We start from the raw sequence: 26109 nt of genomic DNA, 5'->3' as shown, positions 1-26109 counted from the left end.
CGTGACACCGTATGGGTTGACAAGGTACGTGACACCGTATGGGTTGACAAGGTACGTGACACTATGGGTTGACAAGGTACGTGACACCGTATGGGTTGACAAGGTACGTGACACTGTATGGGTTGACAAGGTACGTGACACTGTATGGGTTGACAATGTACGTGACACTGTATGGGTTGACAAGGTACGTGACACCATATGGGTTGACAAGGTACGTGACACTGTATGGGTTGGCAAGGTACGTGGCACTGTATGGGTTGCCAAGGTACGTGGCACTGTATGGGTTGACAAGGTACGTGACACTGTATGGGTTGACAAGATACGTGACACTGTATGGGTTGACAAGGTACGTGACACTGTATGGGTTGACAAGGTACGTGACACTATGGGTTGACAAGGTACGTGACACTCTATGGGTTGACAAGGTACGTGACAATGTATGGGTTGAGAAGGTACGTGACACTGTATGGGTTGACAAGGTACGTGACACCGTATGGGTTGAGAAGGTACGTGACACTGTATGGGTTGACAAGGTACGTGACACTGTATGGTTTGACAGGGTACGTGACACTGTATGGTTTGACAAGGTACGTGACACCGTATGGGTTGACAAGGTACGTGACACTATGGGTTGACAAGGTACGTGACACTGTATGGGTTGACAAGGTACGTGACAATGTATGGGTTGAGAAGGTACGTGACACTGTATGGGTTGACAAGGTACGTGACACCGTATGGGTTGAGAAGGTACGTCACACTGTATGGGTTGACAAGGTACGTGACACTGTATGGGTTGACAAGGTACGTGACACTGTGTGGGTTGACAAGGTACGTGACACCGTATGGGTTGACAAGGTACCTGACACTGTATGGGTTGACAAGGTACGTGACACTGTATGGTTTGACAGGGTACGTGACACTGTATGGGTTGACAAGGTACGTGACACTATGGGTTGACAAGGTACGTGACACCGTATGGGTTGACAGGGTACGTGGCACTGTATGGGTTGACAAGGTACGTGACACTGTATGGGTTGGCAATGTACGTGGCACTGTATGGGTTGGCAAGGTACGTGGCACTGTATGGGTTGACAAGGTACGTGACACTGTATGGGTTGACAAGGTACGTGACACTGTATGGGTTGACAAGGTACGTGACACTGTATGGTTTGACAGGGTACGTGACACTGTATGGGTTGACAAGGTACGTGACACTATGGGTTGACAAGGTACGTGACACTATGGGTTGACAAGGTACGTGACACCGTATGGGTTGACAAGGTACGTGACACTGTATGGGTTGACAAGGTACGTGACACCGTATGGGTTGACAAGGTACGTGACACTATGGGTTGACAAGGTACGTGGCACTGTATGGGTTGACAAGGTACGTGGTACTGTATGGGTTGACAAGGTACGTGACACCGTATGGGTTGACAAGGTACGTGACACTATGGGTTGACAAGGTACGTGACACCGTATGGGTTGACAGGGTACGTGACACTGTATGGGTTGACAAGGTACGTGGCACTGTATGGGTTGACAAGGTACGTGACACCGTATGGGTTGACAAGGTACGTGACACTATGGGTTGACAAGGTACGTGGTACTGTATGGGTTGAGAAGGTAGGTGACACTATGGGTTGACAAGGTACGTGACACTATGGGTTGACAAGGTACGCGACACCGTATGGGTTGACAAGGTACGTGACACCGTATGGGTTGACAAGGTACGTGACACTGTATGGGTTAACAAGGGTACGTGACACTGTATGGGTTGACAAGGTACGTGACACCGTATGGGTTGACAAGGTACGTGACACTATGGGTTGACAAGGTACGTGACACTATGGGTTGACAAGGTACGTGACACTGTGTGGGTTGACAGGGTACGTGACACTGTATGGGTTGACAAGATACGTGACACTATGGGTTGACAAGGTACGTGGCACTGTATGGGTTGACAAGGTACGTGACACTGTATGGGTTGACAAGGTACGTGACACTGTTTGAGGTATGTGAATCGGCTCCATTCGAATCGGCGTCACACGATTCCACGCGATGTTGTATCGTGAGGTTTATTGCAATAAACGAGTCGTTTACAATCCCTCTCTGTCAGTCCACCGCCGGGTTGTCCATCCATACGGAGAGTGGGCGGGGTGCTTGTTTGATTATACTTCACCCCGCTGGTCACATTGCGGTGATGGGAGTTAATCGATCACGAGTCGGGGAATCGATTAATCGTTAAAATAACGGACCCAGCGCTGGCACACGTAGCGGATATTTGGAGCGGAGCCGATTCGCGCGGTGTTCATGATCGATAGCGGATCGTGTGAGCTGTGATTAAATCGATGGAATCCCTCGGCTCGCGCTGCGATGAGAAGACGCGGGATTTGTGTTTTTTAATTCATATTGTCCTTTTATTTCTTAGCAGAGGCGAGGAAAGGAAACCGCGGTGTGGTTCAATTCCGATTGCGAATGACCGTCCCCCTGGTAACGCGAATCTGTGCGAGGCCCTGGCTCGCGAAAGCGCGGCTGAGTTCACGAGGCGCTTGGCGGGAAACGTGAAGTTACGGGGAGAGCCACAGAGAGAGAGACGCAGAGAGAGAGACGCGGGGAGAGTCACAGAGACGCAGAGAGAGACGCGGGGAGAGTCACAGAGAGAGACGCGGGGAGAGTCACAGAGAGAGACGCAGAGAGAGACGCGGGGAGTGTCACAGAGAGAGACGCAGAAAGAGCCAGAGAGAGACGCAGGGAGAGCCACAGAAAGAGCCGCGGAGAGAGTCACAGAGAGAGACGCGGGGAGAGTCACAGAGAGAGACGCGGGGAGAGTCACAGAGAGAGACGCGGGGAGAGTCACAGAGAGAGACGCGGGGAGAATCACAGAGAGAGACGCGGGGAGAGTCACAGAGAGAGCCACAGAGAGAGACGCGGGGAGAGTCACAGAGAGAGCCTCAGAGAGAGCCACAGAGAGAGACGCGGGGAGGGTCACAGAGAGAGCCTCAGAGAGAGCCTCAGAGAGAGCCACAGAGAGAGCCACAGAGAGAGTCACAGAGAGAGCCACAGAGAGAGTCTCAGAGAGAGCGGAGAGCAGCCGTGGTAGTGACGAGCGCAGAGGAGAGACGAGCTGCACTTGGGGAGAGCCGGGGGAGAGTAGAGACGGCAGGGAGAGACTCTGGAGAGAGGGAGGGGAGAGTGGGCCGTAGGAGTCATGGCGTTTGAGGACGCAGCCGTCTTCTGCGAGTTCCTGCGCAGGTGAGGGGCAGTGTATCTGGCGGGTGCCCACTCCGCGTTAGCATGGACGGGTCCCTGCTGTGTGGAACACCTCATTCGCAGTCCTGCAATTAAAAACGTACCTGTGATCGGCGCAAACAGAATCTGACCGAGCCGCATGATACACCACGATTATTTTACGTTTGTGCAAAACATTTTTCTTACAATGAATTTCTGATATGAGCACGCAGTTGCTGTTTTATTGTTGTTCTGATTGCTATTTGTGCTTCATTCGCTCGTGCGAATGAAACTCCGTTCTGGTCTCTTAGAGTCCTCGCCTGGTCACGCGCAATATCAACTTGAACTAACCCACTCACCATCTCACTCACCCACTCGCTCACCATTTCACTCATTCACTCACCATCTCACACACTCGCTCACCCACTGACAATCTCACTCACCCACGCACCATCTCGCTCACCGTCTCGCTCACTATCTCACTCACCAACTCACTCACCATCTCACTCACCATCTATCTCACCATTTCACTCACTCATTCACTCACCATCTCACACACTCGCTCACCCACTGACAATCTCACTTACTCACCCACGCACCATCTCGCTCACCCACTCACCATCTCGCTCACCGTCTCGCTCACTATCTCACTCGCCCACTGACAATCTCACTCACCCACGCACCATCTCGCTCACTATCTCGCTCACTATCTCACCATCTCACTCACCATCTCGCTCACCATCTCGCTCACTATCTCACTCACCATCTCACACACACTCGCTCACCCACTGACAATCTCACTCACCCACTCACCATCGCAATCGCCCACTCACCATCTCGCTCACCATCTCGCTCACCCACGCACCATCTCGCTCACTATCTCACCATCTCACTCACCATCTCGCTCACCATCTCGCTCACTATCTCACTCACCATCTCATACACACTCGCTCACCCACTGACAATCTCACTTACTCACCCACGCACCATCTCACTCATCCACTCACCATCTCACTCACCCACTCACCATTGCAATCACCCACTCACCATCTCGCTCACCATCTGGCTCACCCACTCACCATCTCAATCACCCACTCATTCAATTATCTCAACATTTCACTGACACCCACAAATTCGAAAAAACTAAACTGTACACATGTGTTTTTTTACTTTACCAGGTAAGGCCCACTGGGCTATAATCGATAGCTCTTTTTGTAGAAGCGACCTGGCCACAAATGATAACTCAACGAAGTCTGGACATTTAAAAAAAAATGCCTATTAAACTATTCATACGCTTCCCCTTATTAAACGTTTAGATTAGTTAATTGATGTTTTAAATGTAATAAAAAAATACAATTTTATGCTGAGTGTCTGCTGCTGCTGTGTCCTGTACAGCGTTTTTGAGATCCTTGAAAAAAAATCCGCTATATAATAATTAGTATTACTTGGAAATTTATAGCGGCCAAATACTCACCCACTCTTGCAAATGAGACGACAGTTTTGAATATCGCGGTCTCTTGAGTTATCTCCGCCTGGTTACACAAAATCAACTCGAATCGGCTGTCCCTGGGCTCCTCTTACAGCCTCAGCAGGGGTTCACGGTTCGAATTCCAGAGGACGCCCTGGTGAATACTGTGGCGGTGTTGTGTACGGTATGAACCTTGACAAAAATTGCTGTTCACTCGCAGCAGACGCCACTATAGATCCCATGCTGCCGCTATAGATCCCGCCACGGCGTGTCACGTGGCCGGGTCTCGGTATTCCTGGCGATGCGGTGATGTGGTGAGTTCCTCCGTGATGGCCCCTAAGATGCTGATGTTCCGGTTCCAGGGTCAGCGAGGAGCAGCCGCAAAGAGCAACATTGTTTAAGGTGAGTAGCGCCTCGCCGGGCGAGCGGGGGTCAAATGCCACCGGTGTCCACCATGGGAAGTGTCCACCATGAGCAGTGAGCTCGGCGTATATACATACTGCACCGCCAGTCTTTATATTGCCATACTGTATTCCGTAACGCGCTTGCTTCTCAACCTCTGTCACTCCACCGAGTAGTGGTGATGGTGAGTGGTGGTGGTTAGTGTCGGTGCTACTGTGTGGCGATGGTGAGTGGTGGTGGTGAGTGTGGGTGTCACCATGTGGTGATAGTGAGTGGTGGTGTGGTCAGTGTTGGTGTTACCGTGTGGTGATGATGAGTGGCGGTGGTGAGTGTGGGTGTCACCGTGTGGTGATAGTGTTGGTGAGTTACGGTGTCACCATGTGGTGATGGTGAGTGATGTCGGTGTCACCGTGTGGTGAGTGGTGGCGGTGAGTGGCCGTGGTGAGTGCGGGCCTCTCTCCGTGCCGGTGCAGGACGACGTCACCGTGCGGCTGCTGGTGGTGTCGGACGACGAGTCTCACCCGCTGAGCCTCGTGGGCGACGCGGCCGGCCGAGCGGTGCTGCTGGCCGAGAGACGCGACGCGAAGGAGGAGCAGGGGGACCCGGCCGCCGGACCCCCCAAGTTCAGGGGGCCGGGGGGGCCGGGCGGGGACGACAACAACGACACCGATGCATCCGGGCTGGAGAGCCCCGCAACGGGCGGCCCCCTCCCCAGCCCCCGTCGCCTGTCGGAGCAGGAGTGCCCGGCCGCCCCCGACTCGTTCGCCCTCCCCCTGTCGGTCGCGCGGTGAGTTCCGCGCGTGTGCATACCCCGTACGGCGTCTGTACATCGGCACGCCAACGGGGAGACAAAGGCGGGCCGGGCATGGCGCTGGGCAGCCACCGCCTTGTGTGCCGTTCCGGCCTTCGTAGGCACTCGCTAACACCCGCTCTGCTAACAACGCATCGTCAACGTTGTCATCGTCATCGCCGTTCCTGCTGCCCCCTCTGCCCCGCAGGCGGCTCGTCTCGTGGTACATGCTGGCTCAGGACCCCTGCGGGCCCCCTGGCCGCCTGCGCGAGGGCGCTGCGGGAGCCCTGCCGCCCCTGTGGGTGGCGTGTGATGCCGCAGACCCCGAGGGGACGTGCTGGCTCGGGGCCGTGCCCATCCTGGGGGCGCCGGGGTCGAAGGGCCGAGCCAGGGTTCAGGCTCAGGGCAAAGGTCAGCGTAGCGCCGAAGGAGTCACGCTCTACACAGCCACGTGCCAAGGTGGGATGTAGTGACGCCTGTGTGTGACGTGTATGTGTGTGTGACTCCTGTGTCATACGTGTGTGTGTGTGACTCAAGTGTGACGTATGATACTCCTGTGTGACATCTTTGTTTACATCTTTGTTTGATACATGACACCTATAGCCTTGAACAGACTGTTGGGGCAAGTGCTGTTAGCGAGCACCTATGAAGGCCGGAACAGCACACGAGGGGGTGGGTGCTCAGTACCACGCCCGGCCGCTTTTGTCTCCCTAGTGGGCGATGTTTACACACTGCACCAGGGTACTGTGTCAACCTAGGGGAGGACCAGGACCAGTTCAGATAATCGTCACCGGTGTTTGTGGCCGTGATTCGAACCCGGGTCGCCAGCTTCGTAGCGTTTAACCGCCACGCTACTGCTCCCCATGGAGCGGTCGTGGGCACGCGCACAACGCGTGCCCACACAGACGTGTTTGTGTTTGAGCAGGGCCTGTACCACGCCGTGTGGCACTGCCCGCCCTGGACAAGCTGTGCGATGCCCACAAGCAGAGACACCACACCAGTGCGGTGAGGAGCCACGCCGCACCGCACTCCTGCCGAATGTGCGCGCGTGTGACTGCGCATGTGTGACTGCGCATGTGTAACTGCGCGTGTGCGTGCGACTGTGCGTGCCACTGCACGCGTGTGCATGCGTGCGTGACTGCGCGCGTGTGACTGTGCGTGCGAGCAGGTGAAGACGCGTGCGTACGTGCGGTACGATGTATTTGGCGCCAACGTCGCGCTGGACTCGACAGCACCGCTGGCCGGCCCCGAGGCTCAGAGCAGCCTCCTGCTCGACTTCACCTGGAGCCGCGTGGCCCAGCTGGGCCAGCCTCCGCCCGCCGACGCTACGGGGACCCTGGTGAGCGGGGGACTCGGTGAGGGCGTCGGGGGACCCTGGTTAGGGTCCAGGCCCTGGTGAGGCTGTGTCACGCGTTGACATCGTCCCACCCTCGATGAGTGTGTGTGTGGGGAGCGAGTGGTGTAGCGGTTAGCGCTACGCTGCGCCATGAATCCGGCGACCCGAGTTCCATTCCCGCTCACGGCCAACACAAGTGACGGTTATCTGAACCGATCTTGGGCCTCTCCTAGGTCGACTCGGTGCGGTGTGTAAACATCGCCACCGGGGAGACAAAGGCGGTTGGGCGTGGTGCTGGCCACCCACCCCCTCGTATGCCGTTCCGGCCTTCATAGGTGCTCGCTAACAGCACTTGCTCCTACAGTCTGTTAAGGCTACAAGGGGGATCTTTGCTTAGTGGCAACCAGAGTTTGATTGCTGCTCACGGCCAACACCAGTGACGGATTATAATCTGAACCTTTTCCACTTGGTTGGGTTCGACTCAAATGAGTACCTGGTGCGGGGAGTTAAACATCAGCACTGGGGAGACAAAGGCGGCTGGGCGTCGTGGTCTTTGCCACACCACCCCCCCGAAGGTACTCGCCACACCACCCCCTCGTAGGTGCGCCGCTCCAGCATTCATAAGCACTGTGCTCGCGAACGGCACTTGTCCCAACAGCCCGTGTGGGCTACACGGGGGGATCGTTGTCTTTCGTGTGCGTGTGTGCGGGGTGCAGCTTCTGCGCGTCGAGCCCGGCGACCCACGGAGCCCGGCCTTCTCTCTCTACCGCGAGCTCGACTTCCTGCTGGTGCGTGTGCGAGGGTGGCGGGGGGGGGCAGCGGGGTCGCAACACCCGTGACGATTATCTGAGCCGGTCCTGGGCCTCCTTCCCTAGGTCGACTCGGCCTCAAATTAGTTACCTGGTGGCGCGTGTGAACATCGCCGCTGGGGAGACATTGGCGGGCCGACCGTGGTGCTGGCCAACCCCACCCGCTCGTGCGCCGTGCCGGCCTTCATGGTTGCTCGCTAACGGCACTTGCCCCAAGAGTCTGTTGAGGCTACACGGGGATTATTGCCTTCGGTAGCGTAGTGGAGAGCGCACTGCGCTACGAACCCGGTGACCCGAGTTTGATTCCCGCTCGCGGCCAACACCGGTGACGGTTAATTTAACCGGTCCCGGGCCTCCCCTAGGTCAACTCGGCGTCAAATGAGTACCTGGTCCCGGTGTTTAAACCTCGTATACTAGGGAAACAAAGGTGGCTGGGCATGGTGCTGGCCACACACCCCGGCCTTCATAGGTGCTCGCTAACAGCACTTGTCCCAAAAGTCCGCTTAAGGCTATGAGGGGGATCTTTGTCCTTGTGGGAGGCAGTGTGAGAGTGTGTGTGTGTGTGGAGAGCGGTGGCACAGTGGTTAGCACAGTGCTACATATGAGAATGTGTGTGTCCGAGTCGCTGCGTGATTGAGTGTGGGTACACCTGTGAGCGAGGGATCCCTGTGAGCAACGACCCCTGTGAATGAGGACCCCCTATGAGCGGGTACCCCTGTGTGTGTTGGTGTGGGCTAGGCCCTGGCGCGGGGCCTGCGCACGGGGGAGATGGAGTGGCCCGAGGTGCTGGAGACGCGGCCTGCGAGCGAAATCGTGGGCTCGCTGCTCGAAGGTCAATAACAACAATACTAACATCATCATCAACAACAACAACAATACTAACATCGTCATCAGCCACAACAATACTAACAACAATACAAACATCGTCATCAAAACAACCACAACAACAATACGAACATCGTCAACAACAATAATGTCATCAACAATGACAATACTAACATCGTCAACAACAACAATACTGATACCATCATCAACAACAATACTAACATCGTCATCAGCACCAACAATAACAACATCGTTATAAGCAACATCACGAACAACATAATCGCACAGCGATAGATCAACAAAACACCTATGCTAATATACGTTAACAACAACACCACCACTACTAACAACACCAACACCATCGCTTAGAACAGCCACATCACCAATCATCGACAGCAGCACCTCAACTGCTGCTGATAACATGAGCTTCAAAATCAGCACCATCACCACAACCACCACCATCATTACCGACACCACCACTGCCATCACCACAACCGCCACCATCATCACCGCCGCCAACCACCGCCATCACCACAACCGCCACCATCATCACCGACACCACCGCCATCACCACAACCGCCACCATCACCGCCATCACCGCAACCGCCACAACCGCCATCACCACAACCGCCACCACCACAATCATCACCGACACCATCGCCACCTCTGCCATCACCGCACCCGCCATCATCACACCCGCCATCACCGCACCCGCCATCATCACACCCACCATCACCACACCTGCCATCACCACAACCGCCACCACCACAATCATCAACGACACCACCGCCACCTCTGCCATCACCACACCCGCCATTACCACACCCACCATCACCACACCCGCCATCACCACAACCGCCATCACCACAACCGCCACCACCACAATCATTAACGACACCACCGCCACCTCTGCCATAACCACACCCGCCAGTAGCCGCCACTCATCGCGAGGTGGCGCTGTCGTCACGGCCCAGCGCCTGGCCAGTGTACCTGCCCAGTGATGTTAGGGCAGGGAGGGCGTGGGTGTCAGGTCCACGTGCACACACACACACACACCCTCCCTCCTGTACACACACACACCTACACATACACACCCACCTTCACACACCCATCACACACCCACCTACACACACACACCCTCCTGTACACACACCTAGCTACACACACACACCTACACACACACATTACACCCATTACACACCTACCTACACACACACCCTCCCTCCTGTACACACACACAAAAACCGCCATTCGGTAACGTCACCACGACGCTTGTGCCAGGCCATGTGCACCTTGAGGCCACGTGAAGTGTCGAACGCCCGCTGGCAGGAGGTCACGGGGCAGACCCAAGTGCCACGGGTCGACTGACTAAGATGACTGAGATGACTGGCTGAAGCACCACCTGTGCCCCCTACTGTGCCAACCTCCTACACACACACTCTCCTGTACACACACCCACCCACCTACACAGACACCCTCCTATACCCACACACCCACTTACACACACACACCCACCTATACACACACAGACACCCTCCTATACACACACACACACATACACCCTCCTGTACACACACACACCCATGACACACCCACACACGAAGACAAAGATCCCATGTAGCCTATGAACACACGCATACACCCACCTACACACACGCCCATTACGTACACCCACCTACACACACACACCCCTTACGCACACCCACCTACACACACCCACGTACACACACCCATTACACCCACCCACCTACACACACACACCTATTGCACCCACCCACCTACACACACACACCCATTACACCCACCCACCTATAAACACACACATCCATTACGCGCGTACACACACCAATTACACACCTACACACACAACAACCACCATGTGACGTCGCCAGGGAGCTTGTGCCAGGCTAGGTGCACTGTACGGGCACGTAAATCGCCGATGGTTTCGCTGGCAGGAGGCCACGGGACGGACCTGTGTAAAAATCGTCACTGGGGAGACAAAGGCGGCCGGTGAGCGCGTGGCCTTGTCCACACAACCACCCCCTCGTAGGTGCGTCGTGCCGACATTGGTATGCGCTGCTCGCCGACGGCACTTGCCGTGTAGGCTGCACGGGGGACCTTCTTCACGTTCACAACCGCGGGGTCGCTGCGAGCGACGCCGTCGGCCGAGAGGCTCGCGTGCCGCTGGAGCCGTGGCCCTCTGGGGCGCGGCGGCGTCCGGCGCCGTGCCGGCGAAGGGGCTCCGGTCCTGGTGGTGGGGGGGAGGGGGGGCTGACCGTGCCTCCCACTCCACCGTCGGCGTCGCGAGCAGAGAAGCTCGGAGGAGTGCGCAGTGGGCGACGTGCACGGACCGCAGGGTGCCGGGGGGACGGCGGTGACGTCGGTGACGTCTCTCCCGGCCAAACCCAGTTTGACGGAGCCAGGGGACTGAACCCCCTCCCCTTCCATCCACCCCCTCGGGGAGCATAAACAACGACGGGCAGTTACTATGACTTGCCATACACACCGTCACACCACCACCACACCGTCATGCCACCACCACCACGGTCACACCACCACACACACCGTCACACCACACACCCCCACACACCCACCCACCACACACAGCACCGCACTGACACACCACACAAACCACCACACCATCACACCACCACACATCCACCCACCACACTGACACACTACACCTAACACATGCATCCACCCACCAAACACCGACCACACTACCATTATTTACTATTTTTCCAGGTAAGGCCCAATGATCTATAAAGCTCTTTTTCAGAAGCGTCCTGGCCACAAATGATAGCTCAACCAAGTGGCTTATCGCGTGGACATTAATAGCAGCCAAATGTTGATTCTAAATGTGGAGTGAAAAACCAGAGGTCCTGGAGAAAATCAACACGATCACGGGGAAAACATGCAAACTCCGTGTATACATGCGTAGGGTCGGGATCTTACCCATAACCTCCTGTATATCTGGCAAGGTAGTTAACATTTCACCACCGCGGCGCCCCACACACCTGTACACACTGCACTCACCCATATACACATCAAATACACCTGCACACATACAGCACGCACCACCAACCCCACACGCACTAATACACTATGCTCCATTGTCCTCACGCCAACCATCTTCAACACTCCCCCACACACACACACATGGTCACACATATCGCCACACCGCCCTACACACATATACCCCCCGTGTAGCCTTTGAGGCCGAGCATCTACGAAGGCCGACGCGGCACACGAGAGGGTGGATGGCCAGCACCACCCCCCTCCCGGCCGCCTTTGTCTTCCCAGTGCTCATTTTAAAGGCTGAGTCGACCGCAGCGGAGGCCCAGGACCGGTTCAAATATCCTCCACTGTCATCCTGAGGGGGAATCGGGAACGCGTGTCGCGCGGGTTCGTAGCGTGGTGCGCCAATCGCTGCGCCACCGCTCCTTTGCACACGGACACCCATGCACAACCACCCACACCGTGGGAGGGTGGCGGTTCCCGTGCGTGAACCCCCGTTGACCCCCGGCGCCGGCCGCCTCTCTCCTCGTTCGCAGAGATGAAGAGCGGCCAGAACTTCCCACAGACCCCGGAGGTGACGGAGGAGGTAACGCGCTCGCGTTACCGCGTTACACTCCGCGTCGGGTGCGTCGGTACGCCCGCAGTTGTGTGTGCGTGTACCCGTCTGCGTGTACCCTCGGTGTATGTGTGTGTGCGCGCGCGCGTGTGGTCGGTCCTCCCGCTCGCGGGCTTTCGACACTTCACGTGGCCTCATTGTGCACCTAGCATGGCACAGGCGCCGTGGTGACGTCACCGCCACTTAGTGGTGAACGCCGGTTGTTGTTGTGTTCGGCGGTGTGGGAGTGGTGGCGCAGTGGTTAGGGCACCGGGCAACGTTACCCAGCCACCCGAGTTCGATTCCCGATCACGGACAGCACCGGTGGAGATTATCCGAAGTGGGCCTGGGGCTCCGCTAGGTTGACTCGGCCTCAAATGAGAACCCAGTGTGGGCTGTAAACGTCAGAGCACTGGGGAGACAAAGGCGGCCGTGCGTGGTGCAGGCCACACCTCCCGCTTGTGAGCCGTGCCGGCCTTCACAGGTGGTACTTGCCCCAACAGCCTGTTCAAGGCTACACGTCCGGGGTCTTTGTCTGCCCTGTGCCAGTGTGTGTGAGGCTGGCTGTAACCCAGCTTAATATCTATATATATAAATAAGGGAAATTTGTGAATGTGTGTCTGTTCGAAATGCTTAGCATACTTCCCGACATGCAACAAACTTGAAATTTGGCATGTGGGTAGCTTCCAGACTGTACACAATGCAAAAAGTATAAAAATAGACTTTTGTATATTATTTTTTTGGGGGGGGGGGCGCAATAATGGATATATTTTGCACGGCAATTGAGCGGTGACGTCACATCTGTGATGTCACTCACACGTGGCCTGCTGACGTCACGCATCCCCCCCCCACCCCCTCCGCGTAGGCCGTGTATTAATCCAAGACAAGAATCCAAGTCTCGGGCGAAGCCGAGTAGTAAAGCTAGTGGTTGTGTAAAGCAGGGCAGCCTCACAGCAAGTTGGACCTGGGTTCGATTCCCGACACGGGTGCTTTGCCGAGTTGTGTGTTCTCTCCCCCTGTTCCGTGTGGGTTTCCTCCGGGTTCTCCGCTTTCCTCCTCCCATAGCTAAACCCACACGCCCAGTGGAACTGGTGGTCTTGGCCAAACCACATTCCCGAATTAAAAAAAAAGTCACTCAAATCGAGATCTCGCACAGCAGCAACATCGTCCCCTGCTGCGGAAACTTGACAGCACCCTCCCGACAAAGACTCCTGAGACTCGGCGAGCCTCTCTGCTCGGTTGAACAAGCGGAATCGTGGTAAATAATAATAATAAAGGTGCCATACCGATCGCGATCCCACGAGCAATGAGGAGTGGTGGCTGCGTGGTCACGAGCGGTGATGGCATCGACCCCACCCACCCCAACGTGTGCCTGCGTGTCGTTTCTATGGCGATGAATCAGGAGTCGCGGGGGGGCAGCACCTCGGTGGACGCCATCATCTTGGCGTCTGCCGTGCCCAAGCGTAGCGACCTCGATTTCACCGAGCAGCTCTGGGTCAAGGTCAAGTCCGGTACGTGACCCCTGACTCCTTAACCCTGGCCGACAAACTGTACGACGCCGGTTGAGTGGCGCTGGATGTAAATCTGGGTAGAACGGCCTCGTGCTGCCCAGAGCGATGTGGATGGGAGTGCGCGTGTGTGTGCGTGTGTGTGCGCGCGTGTGCGAGTGTGTGCATGTGAGTGTGCGCATGTGTGAGTGTGCGTCTTGAGTGTGTAGACGCATGTCCAGCCACCGAATGTTCAAGCAGGCTTACGTTTGGCTGGATAGATGGCGCTAAATGGGCACAGCATGGTCTAGAGAAGAGATGGAACTGATGGGGTGCAGGAGGATCTGGAGTGGACTTCCTGATGGCTGTTACCAGCGGTGCCAAGATCGACCTCTGGAGGAGGCTCTTGAAGGATGCTACTGGGCAGTTATAGGCATTTGCCCTCCAACAACAACGGAGGGCTGGGGAGCGACGTTCACAACAACGAGCGGAGCGCCCGGCGGATAACACGCAGCGAGGTGGCACAGTAGGATGCACAGGTGGTGCATCCGCAAGTCATCTCAGTCTGTAAACCTATGGCAGCTGGGTCTGTTCCGTGACCTCCTGCCGGCGAGCCTTCGATGCTTTATGTGCCCTCAAGGTGCACCTAGCCTGGCACGAGCACAGTGGTGATGTCACCACCACGTACTGGCAAAACAACGGCTGTTGCTGTTGTACTGAACAAAAGAATGATGGGTGGGAGTGGGAACGCGGTGGCGAGGTGTGGGAAGCTGCGAGTCCCAGGGTTTAGTGGGCTCGCCTCCCCCATCAGTGGGAGGCGTGGAATGGTGGTGGTGGTGTGGAGGCTTCCGCCCCCACTGGAGATGAACATCAGTGGTGGGACACAGGCAAGGCTGATGAGTCGGATGCCTCCTGTGCCTACTATGCATGTTTGTTATTTGTGTGTGATGTGTGTATGCTGAACATCTTTCGCACTATACATAGCTCATCGGAGGTGCGGAAATGACACACGTGATGTGTGTGATGTCTGTGTGCGCGTGTCTCCGTGCGTGCATGTGTCACAGCCATTTCTGGTTACTCCGACTTGGTCAAGTGCCTCCGCCTGGTCCTGCAGAGCCTGGAGCGCGGTGACATCCAGCCGTGGGTCAGTCGCCCCCCTCTGCCTCTCTCTCGCACAAGGACAAAGATCCCCCGTGTAGCCATCGGGGCAAGTGGTGTTAGCGATTAGCAGCACCTGTACAGGCCGGCGCGGCACGCAAGGGTGTGCGTGGCCAGCATCACGCCCAGCCTTCGTCTCCCCAGTGCTGTTTACACACCTCGTCATGTACTCGTATAAGACTGAATCGCCTCGTTCGGATATGCATCACTGGTGTTGGCTGTGAGCAGGAATTGAACTCGTGGTTGCACGGTTCGTAGCGCAGTGCGCTGAACAGCCACAGCACCACTCCCCCATCACGAACAGCTGCCTGTTTTCCACTAATTGGCAGTGATGTCACCACAGCGCTTGTGCCAGGCTAGGTACACGTTGTGGCCACGTGAAGTGTGGAAGGCTCGCCGACAGGAGGGTCACGGGACAGGCCCAGGTGCCATGGGTTGACCGAGATGACCAACAGATGCACCTCCTGTGCTCCCTACTAGCCACTCACACACTGTCGCTCACACGCTTTCACTCGCACATACACGTTCACCCTTGACCCCTGCTGCTTCACCCCGTGACCTCTGCTGACCTCCCACCTCCCCCCCCCCTCGCCGCGGTTACCCAGACTCACCGCGACAGCGCGAGCCAGCTAAGCCGCGTGGTGCAGCGGTCTCTGGAGAGCGGTGGCGGCATCGGCGGCGCCGCGGTGGTGGCAGTGGAGCCGGTGCCGCTGGCGGGGCTGGCGCCCGTGCAGCTGCTGCTGGAGATTGGCCTGGAGAAGCTGCGCCGTGACTACATCCACTACTTCCTCGGTAGAACCACGCCACCGGTCGCCGCGTCCGCCCGCCCGCTCCTTGCGGGGCTCTCTCTGGCGTGGCGTTAAACCATTCCTGGGACTCCGCGCGGCCACCGAGCCAAAGCCTCGCCGAGCCCTCAAGACTATTTCTCAGGAGGGTCCTGCCAAGTTGTGTTTTTTTTTATGCAGGAAGGGGGGGGAGGGGTGGGGGGGGCGATGCTGCTGCCGCCGCTGCTATTCGTAACGCCAATGCCAGTCCCACTCTGTGTAGGTTTTCGCTGTGGGAGGGAACCGTAGGAAACCCGTGCAGAACAGGGGGAGAACGTACAAAGCTCTGCACCCGTCACGTGTGACTAAAGTTGGGGAAAGTGCTTTTGGCTAGCGCCCGTGAAGGCCAGCACGGCGCACGAGGGGGTGGGTGGGGGGAAACCTTGGGGATCCCCGAAATCATCTCTCTGAGTGCTCCCTCTGTGTTGTCTCGGCGAGTAATTTCCATCTGTCTCTCTCTCTCTCTCCGTGTTCGCAGGACAAGAGCTGACCACTTTCAACTACCTGGTGTGTCTACATAGACACGACAAACGGCAATAACACTTTGGTCCGTTCCGATTGCGCCATGGTTATGCCACACCTGTAAACCCGTACGGTTTACCCCGTATTCTTGTACAGGGAAATTGACTTTTCAGGTCCAATCGGCGTACAGCCGTTTCAATACGGGCCAAAAAAAAATTAGTCTATTCGTTTGTGTTTCTCCCTTGTGATGGGACTTTTGTGTAGGATGAAGGTTGAGATTTATAAGGGACATGGGGTGACCAATAAGGTCTGAATTGGTCTGTAATAAGGTAGGAGGCACTGATAAGGGGTTGACCCGTATGGTTATGTACAAATTTATGTTGAACTTCTTTCGCACCGTACGTAGCTTACTGTGCTAACCAGAGGTGCGTTGATGATGCGTGTGCTGATGATGGTACCTCTGTTGGTGCAGGATCACTATGTGTCGGGCTGGGGCGATGTGCAGGACCAGGTGCAGCGTCTGCACCAGCTGCACCACGCGCTCGAGCTGGTGGCCACCTACCGCTCCGTGCTGCACCCGCCGCACGAGCAGCTCTTCTTCTTCACCACGTGCGACGTGCCCTCAACCACCCACCCTCACTCACTCACCCAGCCTCACTCACTCACCCAGCCTCACTCACCCTCACTCACCCAACCTCACTCACTCACCCTCACTCACCCTCACTCACTCAGCCTCACTCACCCAGCCTCACTCACTCACCCAGCCTCACTCACCCTCACCCACCCTCACTCACCCAGCCTCACCCACCCTCACCCACCCAGCTTCACTCACTCAGCCTCACTCACCCACCCTCACTCACCCTCACTCACTCACCCTCACTCACCCTCACTCACTCACCCTCACTCACACTCACTCACCCAGCCTCACTCACCCTCACCCACCCTCACTCATACTCACTCACCCTCACTCACTCACCCTCACCCACCCTCACTCACCCTCGCCCACCCTCGCTCACCCTCACTCACCCTCACTCACCCTCACCCACCCTCACCCACCCTCACTCACCCTCACTCACCCTCACCCACCCTCACTCACCCTCACCCACCCTCACCCACCCTCACTCACCCTCACCCACCCTCACCCACCCTCACTCACCCTCACTCACCCTCACCCACCCTCACTCACCCTCACTCACCCTCAACCACCCTCAACCACCCTCAACCACCTGCCCTCACTTACTCACCTTCACTCACTCGCCCTCACTCACCTGACCTCACGTGACCTGTCCCTCCATGCCCATCACCTGCTCTCCTTGACCCCACAAGTGCTCACCTGCCCCTCACCTGTCCTTCTCCTCCCCGTGCCCCCCATCCTCCGTGTTCCCCATCCCCCGTGTCCCCCTGTGCCCCCCCCCCCCCGTGCCCAGGATGGTTCTGCAGTATTACCGTGACCACGCGCTGGACCCCGTACGCTGCTTCCACCTCGCGATCAACCCCTCCACCGTGCGCCAGCTGCTGCACACGTGAGCGAGCGGCAGCCACGCTCCCCACCCACGCTCCCCACCCACGCTCCCCACCCACGCTCCCCACCCACGCTCCCCACCCACGCTCCCCACCCACGCTCCCCACCCACGCTCGCCAGCACTCGCAACCACTCGCCCACGCTCACCGACTATCACCCATGCTCGCCGCCACTCACCAACACTCACCAATGCTATCAACGCTCATTCGCACTCACCGATGCTCCCACTCACAGACACACGCACTTGCCGACTCGACCAATCACGCTCTGCCACTCACCAATTCTCAAATAACATCAACATTCACCATCTCTCACCAACATATACTCCGATGACTATCACTCCCCACCACTCCCCACCACTCCCCATGTCTCTACACACTCCCCACCACTGCCCATGTCACTCCACGACTCTACCACTACCCCCACAACACTACCACTCACCACCAAAGTGCACCTGGCCTGGCACATGCGCCGTGGTGACGTCACTGCCACTTAGTGGCGAAAGGCGGCCCTTGTTATTGTTGTTGTTGTGGTGCAGAATCAAAGGGGGTGCTCGCAACAACGAGCGGAGCGCCGGACGGCAAAGTGGTGGGCACAGGCGGTGCAGCTGCCGGTCATCTCGCTCGGTCAGCCCATGGCACTTGGGGTGTGACCTGTGACCTCCGACACCTAGCCTGGCACAGCAGTCAGCCCGTGGCACCTGGGTCTATCCCGCGACCTTCTGTCAGCAGCCATAGCCTTCGACAATTCAAATCGACGGCCTCTAGGTGCACCTAGCCCGGCACGTGCGCCGTGGCGACGTCGCCCCCGCTGAGTTGGCGGCAGTTGCCGTCGTTGTAGCTGTTGTTGTTGCTGCTGTCGTTGTCGTTGTTGTTACGGCGAGCGTCCCGTGACGTGGCTTGTGCAACGTGTCGTCCGTCTGCGTGGCCGTGTGACCGTCGTCAACGGATGCTCCGGAGCAGGGAGCAGCCAGTGGTGTGGCGCGTGGTGGTGGCGAGCGCCCAGGGCGCTGGTGAGGCCCGCAGCGTGTGGATGATGTCGACCAAGCCGCCCGGCAAACACCACGCTGGTACGGCCGACGCCCCCCGCTCACCGGCCACCTCCTCCCACTCTGTTGTTGTGTCATGCCGGCTGTGTTGTTGTGTTGTGTGTCATTCCGACTGTGTTGTTGTGTTGTGTGTCATTCCGGCTGTGTTGTTGTGTTGTGTGTCATTCCGGCTGTGTTGTTGTGTTGTGTCATTCCGGCTATGTTGTTGTGTTGTGTGTAATTCCGGCTGTGTTGTGTGTCATTCCGGCTGTGTTGTTGTGTCGTTCCGGCTGTGTTGTTGTGTTGTGTCATTCCGGCTGTGTTGTTGTGTCATTCCGGCTCTGTTGTTGCGTTGTGTGTCATTCCGGCTGTGTTGTGTTGTGTGTCATTTCGGCTGTGTTGTGTGTCATTCCGGCTGTGTTGTTGTGTTGTGTGTCATTCCGACTGTGTTGTTGTGTTGTGTGTCATTCCGACTGTGTTGTTGTGTTGTGTGTCATTCCGGCTGTGTTGTTGTGTCGTTCCGGCTGTTTTGTTGCGTTGTGTCATTCCGGCTGTGTTGTTGTGTTGTGTGTCATTCCGGCTGTGTTGTGTGTCATTCTGGCTGTGTTGTTGCGTTGTGTCATTCCGGCTGTGTTGTTGTGTTGTGTGTCATTCCGGCTGTGTTGTTGTGTTGTGTCATTCCGGCTGTGTTGCGTTGTGTCATTCCGACTGTGTTGTTGTGTTGTGTGTCATTCCGGCTGTGTTGTGTTGTTGTGTCGTTCTGGCTGTGTTGTTGCGTTGTGTCATTCCGGCTGTGTTGTTGCGTTGTGTGTCATTCCGACTGTGTTGTGTTGTTGTGTCGTTCCGACTGTGTTGTGTTGTGTGTCATTCCAACTGTGTTGTTGTGTTGTGTGTCATTCCGGCTGTGTTGTTGCGTTGTGTCATTCCGGCTGTGTTGTTGTGTTGTGTGTCATTCCGACTGTGTTGTTGCGTTGTGTCATTCCGGCTGTGTTGTTGCGTTGTGTGTCATTCCGGCTGTGTTGTTGTGTTGTGTGTCATTCCGGCTGTGTTGTTGCGTTGTGTGTCATTCCGGCTGTGTTGTGTGTCATTCCGGCTGTGTTGTTGCGTTGTGTGTCATTCCGGCTGTGTTGTGTTGTGTGTCATTCCGACTGTGTTGTTGCGTTGTTGCGTTGTGTGTCATTGCGGCTGTGTTGTGTTGTGTGTCATTCCGGCTGTGTTGTGTTGTGTGTCATTCCGGCTGTGTTGTTGTGTTGTGTGTCATTCCGACTGTGTTGTTGTGTTGTGTGTCATTCCGGCTGTGTTGTGTTGTGTGTCATTCCGACTGTGTTGTTGCGTTGTGTGTCATTCCGGCTGTGTTGTTGCGTTGTGTGTCATTCCGGCTGTGTTGTTGCGTTGTGTGTCATTCCGGCTGTGTTGTTGTGTTGTGTCATTCCGGCTGTGTTGTGTTGTGTGTCATTTCGGCTGTGTTGTGTTGTGTGTCATTCCGACTGTGTTGTTGCGTTGTGTGTCATTCCGGCTGTGTTGTTGCGTTGTGTGTCATTCCGGCTGTGTTGTTGTGTTGTGTCATTCCGGCTGTGTTGTTGTGTCATTCCGGCTCTGTTGTTGCGTTGTGTGTCATTCCGGCTGTGTTGTGTTGTGTCATTTCGGCTGTGTTGTGTGTCATTCCGGCTGTGTTGTTGTGTTGTGTGTCATTCCGACTGTGTTGTTGTGTTGTGTGTCATTCCGACTGTGTTGTTGTGTTGTGTGTCATTCCGGCTGTGTTGTTGTGTCGTTCCGGCTGTTTTGTTGCGTTGTGTCATTCCGGCTGTGTTGTTGTGTTGTGTGTCATTCCGGCTGTGTTGTGTGTCATTCTGGCTGTGTTGTTGCGTTGTGTCATTCCGGCTGTGTTGTTGTGTTGTGTGTCATTCCGGCTGTGTTGTTGTGTTGTGTCATTCCGGCTGTGTTGCGTTGTGTCATTCCGACTGTGTTGTTGTGTTGTGTGTCATTCCGGCTGTGTTGTGTTGTTGTGTCGTTCTGGCTGTGTTGTTGCGTTGTGTCATTCCGGCTGTGTTGTTGCGTTGTGTGTCATTCCGACTGTGTTGTGTTGTTGTGTCGTTCCGACTGTGTTGTGTTGTGTGTCATTCCAACTGTGTTGTTGTGTTGTGTGTCATTCCGGCTGTGTTGTTGCGTTGTGTCATTCCGGCTGTGTTGTTGTGTTGTGTGTCATTCCGACTGTGTTGTTGCGTTGTGTCATTCCGGCTGTGTTGTTGCGTTGTGTGTCATTCCGGCTGTGTTGTTGTGTTGTGTGTCATTCCGGCTGTGTTGTTGCGTTGTGTGTCATTCCGGCTGTGTTGTGTGTCATTCCGGCTGTGTTGTTGCGTTGTGTGTCATTCCGGCTGTGTTGTGTTGTGTGTCATTCCGACTGTGTTGTTGCGTTGTTGCGTTGTGTGTCATTGCGGCTGTGTTGTGTTGTGTGTCATTCCGGCTGTGTTGTGTTGTGTGTCATTCCGGCTGTGTTGTTGTGTTGTGTGTCATTCCGACTGTGTTGTTGCGTTGTGTGTCATTCCGGCTGTGTTGTGTTGTGTGTCATTCCGACTGTGTTGTTGCGTTGTGTGTCATTCCGGCTGTGTTGTTGCGTTGTGTGTCATTCCGGCTGTGTTGTTGCGTTGTGTGTCATTCCGGCTGTGTTGTTGTGTTGTGTCATTCCGGCTGTGTTGTGTTGTGTGTCATTTCGGCTGTGTTGTGTTGTGTGTCATTCCGACTGTGTTGTTGCGTTGTGTGTCATTCCGGCTGTGTTGTTGCGTTGTGTGTCATTCCGGCTGTGTTGTTGTGTTGTGTCATTCCGGCTGTGTTGTGTTGTGTGTCATTTCGGCTGTGTTGTGTTGTGTGTCATTCCGGCTGTGTTGCATTGTGTGTCATTCCGGCTGTGTTGTTGTGTCATTCCGACTGTGTTGTGTTGTGTGTCATTCCGACTGTGTTGTTGCGTTGTGTGTCATTCCGACTGTGTTGTTGCGTTGTGTGTCATTCCGGCTGTGTTGTGTTGTGTGTCATTCCGACTGTGTTGTTGCGTTGTGTGTCATTCCGGCTGTGTTGTTGCGTTGTGTGTCATTCCGGCTGTGTTGTTGCGTTGTGTGTCATTCCGGCTGTGTTGTTGCGTTGTGTGTCATTCCGGCTGTGTTGTTGCGTTGTGTCATTCCGGCTGTGTTGTTGTGTTGTGTGTCATTCCAGCTGTGTTGTTGTGTTGTGTGTCATTCCGGCTGTGTTGTGTGTCATTCCGGCTGTGTTGTGTTGTGTGTCATTCCGGCTGTGTTGTTGTGTCATTCCGGTTGTGTTGTTGTGTTGTGTGTCATTCCGGCTGTGTTGTGTCATTCCGGCTGAGTTGTTGTGTTGTGTGTCTTTCCGGCTGTGTTGTTGTGTTGTGTATCATTCCGGCTGTGTTGTTGTGTTGTGTGTCATTCCGGCTGTTGTTGTGTTGTGTATCATTCCGGCTGTGTTGTTGTGGTGTGTGTCATTCCGGCTGTGTTGTTGTGTGTCATTCCGGCTGTGTTGCATTGTGTGTCATTCCGGCTGTGTTGTTGTGTCATTCCGACTGTGTTGTGTTGTGTGTCATTCCGGCTGTGTTGTTGCGTTGTGTGTCATTCCGGCTGTGTTGTTGTGTTGTGTCATTCCGGCTGTGTTGTTGTGTTGTGTCATTCCGGCTGTGTTGTTGTGTTGTGTGTCATTCCGGCTGTGTTGTGTGTCATTCCGGCTGTGTTGTTGTGTTGTGTTGTGTGTCATTCCGGCTGTGTTGTTGCGTTGTGTGTCATTCCGACTGTGTTGTGTTGCGTTGTGTCATTCCGGCTGTGTTGTTGTGTTGTGTCATTCCGACTGTGTTGTGTTGTTGTGTCATTCCGGCTGTGTTGTTGCCTTGTGTCATTCCGACTGTGTTGTGTTGCGTTGTGTATCATTCCGTCTGTGTTGTTGCATGTCATTCCGGCTGTGTTGTTGTGTTGTGTGTCATTCCGTCTGTGTTGTGTTGTGTGTCATTCCTTCTGTGTTATGTTGTGTGTCATTCCGGCTGTGTTGTTGTGTTGTGTGTCATTCCGGCTGTGTTGTTGTGTTGTGTGTCATTCCGTCTGTGTTGTGTTGTGTGTCATTCCGTCTGTGTTGTGTTGTGTGTCATTCCGGCTGTGTTGTCCCATCTGAATTATTAAGCTGTCTTGCTCCGACTGTGTTCTGTTTGTCTTGTACCGGCCGCGCCATCATTCTGGCCGCGTCGTCGTCGTTCCGGCCGCGATGCTGATGCCCGCTGCTGCTACTGCTGCTGTGTTCTCTCTGCTGCTGCTGCTGTGTTCTCTCTGCTGCTGCTGCTGTGTTCTCTCTGCTGCTGCTGCTGTGTTCTCTCTGCTGCTGCTGCTGCTGTGTTCTCTCTGCTGCTGCTGCTGTGTTCTCTCTGCTGCTGTTGCTGTGTTCTCTCTGCTGCTGCTGTGTTCTCTCTGCTGCTGCTGCTGTGTTCTCTCTGCTGCTGCTGTGTTCTCTCTGCTGCTGCTGTGTTCTCTCTGCTGCTGCTGTGTTCTCTCTGCTGCTGCTGTGTTCTCTCTGCTGCTACTGCTGTGTTCTCTCTGCTGCTGCTGCTGTGTTCTCTCTGCTGCTGCTGTGTTCTCTCTGCTGCTGCTGCGTTCTCTCTGCTGCAGACACTGCCCTGGGGACCGGAGAGGAGAGCGAGGAGCCGCACTGCTACGTCACGCACTTCTGGTGCACGCACGTCCTGTTCTCATAGCTCCCCCTCCCAAAACCCTCGGCTCCTCCCACAAACACCTGGCTCCTCCCACAAACACCTGGCTCCTCGCACAAAACTCGGCTCCTCCCACAAACAATCGCCTTCTGAAACACTCGGCTCCTCCCACAAACAACTGGCTCCTCCCAACTACACCTGGCCCCTCCCACAAACACTCGGCTCCTCCCACAAACACTTGCCTTCCTCTGAAACACCCGGCCCCTCCCACAAACACCCGGCCCCTCTCAAACACCCGGCCCCTCTCACAAACACCCGGCTCCTCCCACAAAAACTCGCCTTCCTCTGAAACACTCGGCTCCTCCTACAAACACCTGCCCCCTCCCACATTACACTCGGCTCCTCCCACAAACACTTGGCTCCTCCCACAAACACTAGGTTTCTCTTTCCTTAAACGCTCGTGATTAAACTGGGTTCCCCAGTGTAAATCTAATGATGGTCTCAGGCCGGCCTTCACTTAAATACGCTGAGACCCACAGACTCGCACACAAACCTATAGACTCATACAGAGACCCATATAGGCTCAATATGCATCCACAGTCACTTGATGGTCTCAGCACATTAACAAATGACTGCGCGTTAAATGCGGTTTTGCACTTAGATTTTGTTGAATTCCAGCGTTGGGAATTAAAATATATCGATATATCGCATTCGACCATCACGCGAAAAACATTCCTCTCTGTGATGTTAGAGTGTCTAGAGAAGCGCTGCCCCCTCCCCCCGACTGTAGGCCAGAGGGTTGCTTGATGAAGGGATCTCAGAGGTAGCTCTGTGATATCCGCTTCTGTGGGTTCCGTTCTGCAACGCGGGGAGGGGGGGTGTGTGGCGCTGCTCTGCGAGGTCGGAATGGAAAAGATCCCTCACAGACTTTCTTAATGACTCCTGAATAAAAAATATATATGAATAACATTTTTAATCCCACGGACACGGAGAGATGTTCTCATGGCCAAACACCAGATTGCCTTCGGCTGAAGCCACACCATCCCAGACGGGAGGCCACACCATCCCAGACGGGAGGCCACACCATCCCAGACGGATAGGCCACACCATCCCAGACGGGAGGCCACACCATCCCAGACGGGAGGCCACGCCATCCCAGACGGATATACCACACCATCCCATACGGGAGGCCACACCATCCCAGACGGGAGGCCACACCATCCCAGACGGGAAGCCACACCATCCCAGACGGGGAGGCCACACCATCTCAGACGGGAGGCCACACCATCCCAGACGGGAGGCCACACCATCCCAGACGGATAGTCCACACCATCCCAGACGGGAGGCCACACCATCCCAGACGGGAGGCCACACCATCCCAGACGGTTATGCCACACCATCCCAGACGGATAGGCCACGCCATCCCAGACGGGAGGCCATGCCATCCCAGACGGGGAGGCCACACCATCCCAGACGGGAGGCCACACCATCCCAGACGGGAGGCCACACCATCCCAGACGGATAGGCTACACCATCCCAGACGGACAGGCCACACCATCCCAGACGGGAGGCCACGCCATCCCAGACGGGAGGCCACGCCATCCCAGACGGGAGGCCACACCATTCCAGACGGGAGGCCACACCATCCCAGACGGGAGGCCACACCATCCTAGACGGGAGACCACACCATCCCAGACGGGAGGCCACACCATCCCAGACGGGAGGCCACACCATCCAGACGGGAGGCCACCATCCAGACGGGAGGCCATCCCAGACGGGAGGCCACACCATCCACACGGGAGGCCACACCATCCCAGACGGGAGGCCACGCCATCCCAAACGGGAGGCCACGCCATCCCAGACGGGAGGCCACACCATACCAGACGGATAGGCCACACCATCCCAGACGGGAGGCCACACCATCCAGACGGGAGGCCACACCATCCCAGACGGGAGGCTACGCCATCCCAGACGCAGGCCACAAGAACCTCCGCGTTGAACGTAGCCGATGCCCATTAAAACTGATTTGCACGGGATGGCGATGTGTGCGTGTTTTGGTGAAGTATGCAGTGCCGGATTAAGCTAGTGCGGAGCCTGTAGCGTATGTTACATTTTATTTTAAGCCACAAATACTAAAACACATTTGTAACTTGCACAGTAAAGCAATTGTATTTTTTCATTTGCTAAACAGCCAGATAATACGACAAATCGCTCACCTTAAACACCCAGTCGTTCATAAAAGTTGAAGGCGGTATAGTACTGTAGTAATAGAGCAAGTGCAGAATTACTGAACCGGAATTGATAGCTTGAAAGCGTTTAGCGCGGGGCCCTTAAAAGTGCGGGGCCCGTAGCTACTACATTTGTAGCGACTTTTGCTCCGAGGATGATCTGGCACTGTAAGTATGGGGACACCAATCTTGGGCCACATCCCCTCCGCAACCCAGAACCCTGGGGTCGGAGGC

General features: G+C 55.8%; 1 protein-coding gene across 1 annotated transcript; it reads left to right on the top strand.

Moving 5' to 3' along the window:
* The first annotated feature begins 1989 nt into the window (after positions 1-1989).
* Positions 1990-25683, top strand: ZWILCH (zwilch kinetochore protein). The gene is made up of 17 exons (XM_032975866.2): positions 1990-3255; positions 5062-5101; positions 5575-5888; positions 6100-6350; positions 6817-6896; positions 7060-7230; positions 7944-8015; positions 8775-8868; positions 12416-12465; positions 13877-13985; positions 15026-15105; positions 15725-15911; positions 16422-16450; positions 16878-17014; positions 17833-17928; positions 18890-18996; positions 23607-25683. The coding sequence occupies exons 1-17, from the start codon at positions 3212-3214 to the stop codon at positions 23690-23692; spliced, it is 1947 nt and encodes a 648-aa protein (XP_032831757.2). The 5' UTR covers positions 1990-3211; the 3' UTR covers positions 23693-25683.
* Positions 25684-26109: the final 426 nt, after the last annotated feature.

The sequence above is a fragment of the Petromyzon marinus genome, chromosome 57, assembly GCF_048934315.1.
Source record: "Petromyzon marinus isolate PM22_M1 ecotype Great Lakes invasive population chromosome 57, UKy_Petmar_22M1.pri1.0, whole genome shotgun sequence".
Classification (NCBI taxonomy): domain Eukaryota; kingdom Metazoa; phylum Chordata; class Hyperoartia; order Petromyzontiformes; family Petromyzontidae; genus Petromyzon; species Petromyzon marinus.
This window is presented reverse-complemented; position numbering and strand designations above follow the sequence as displayed.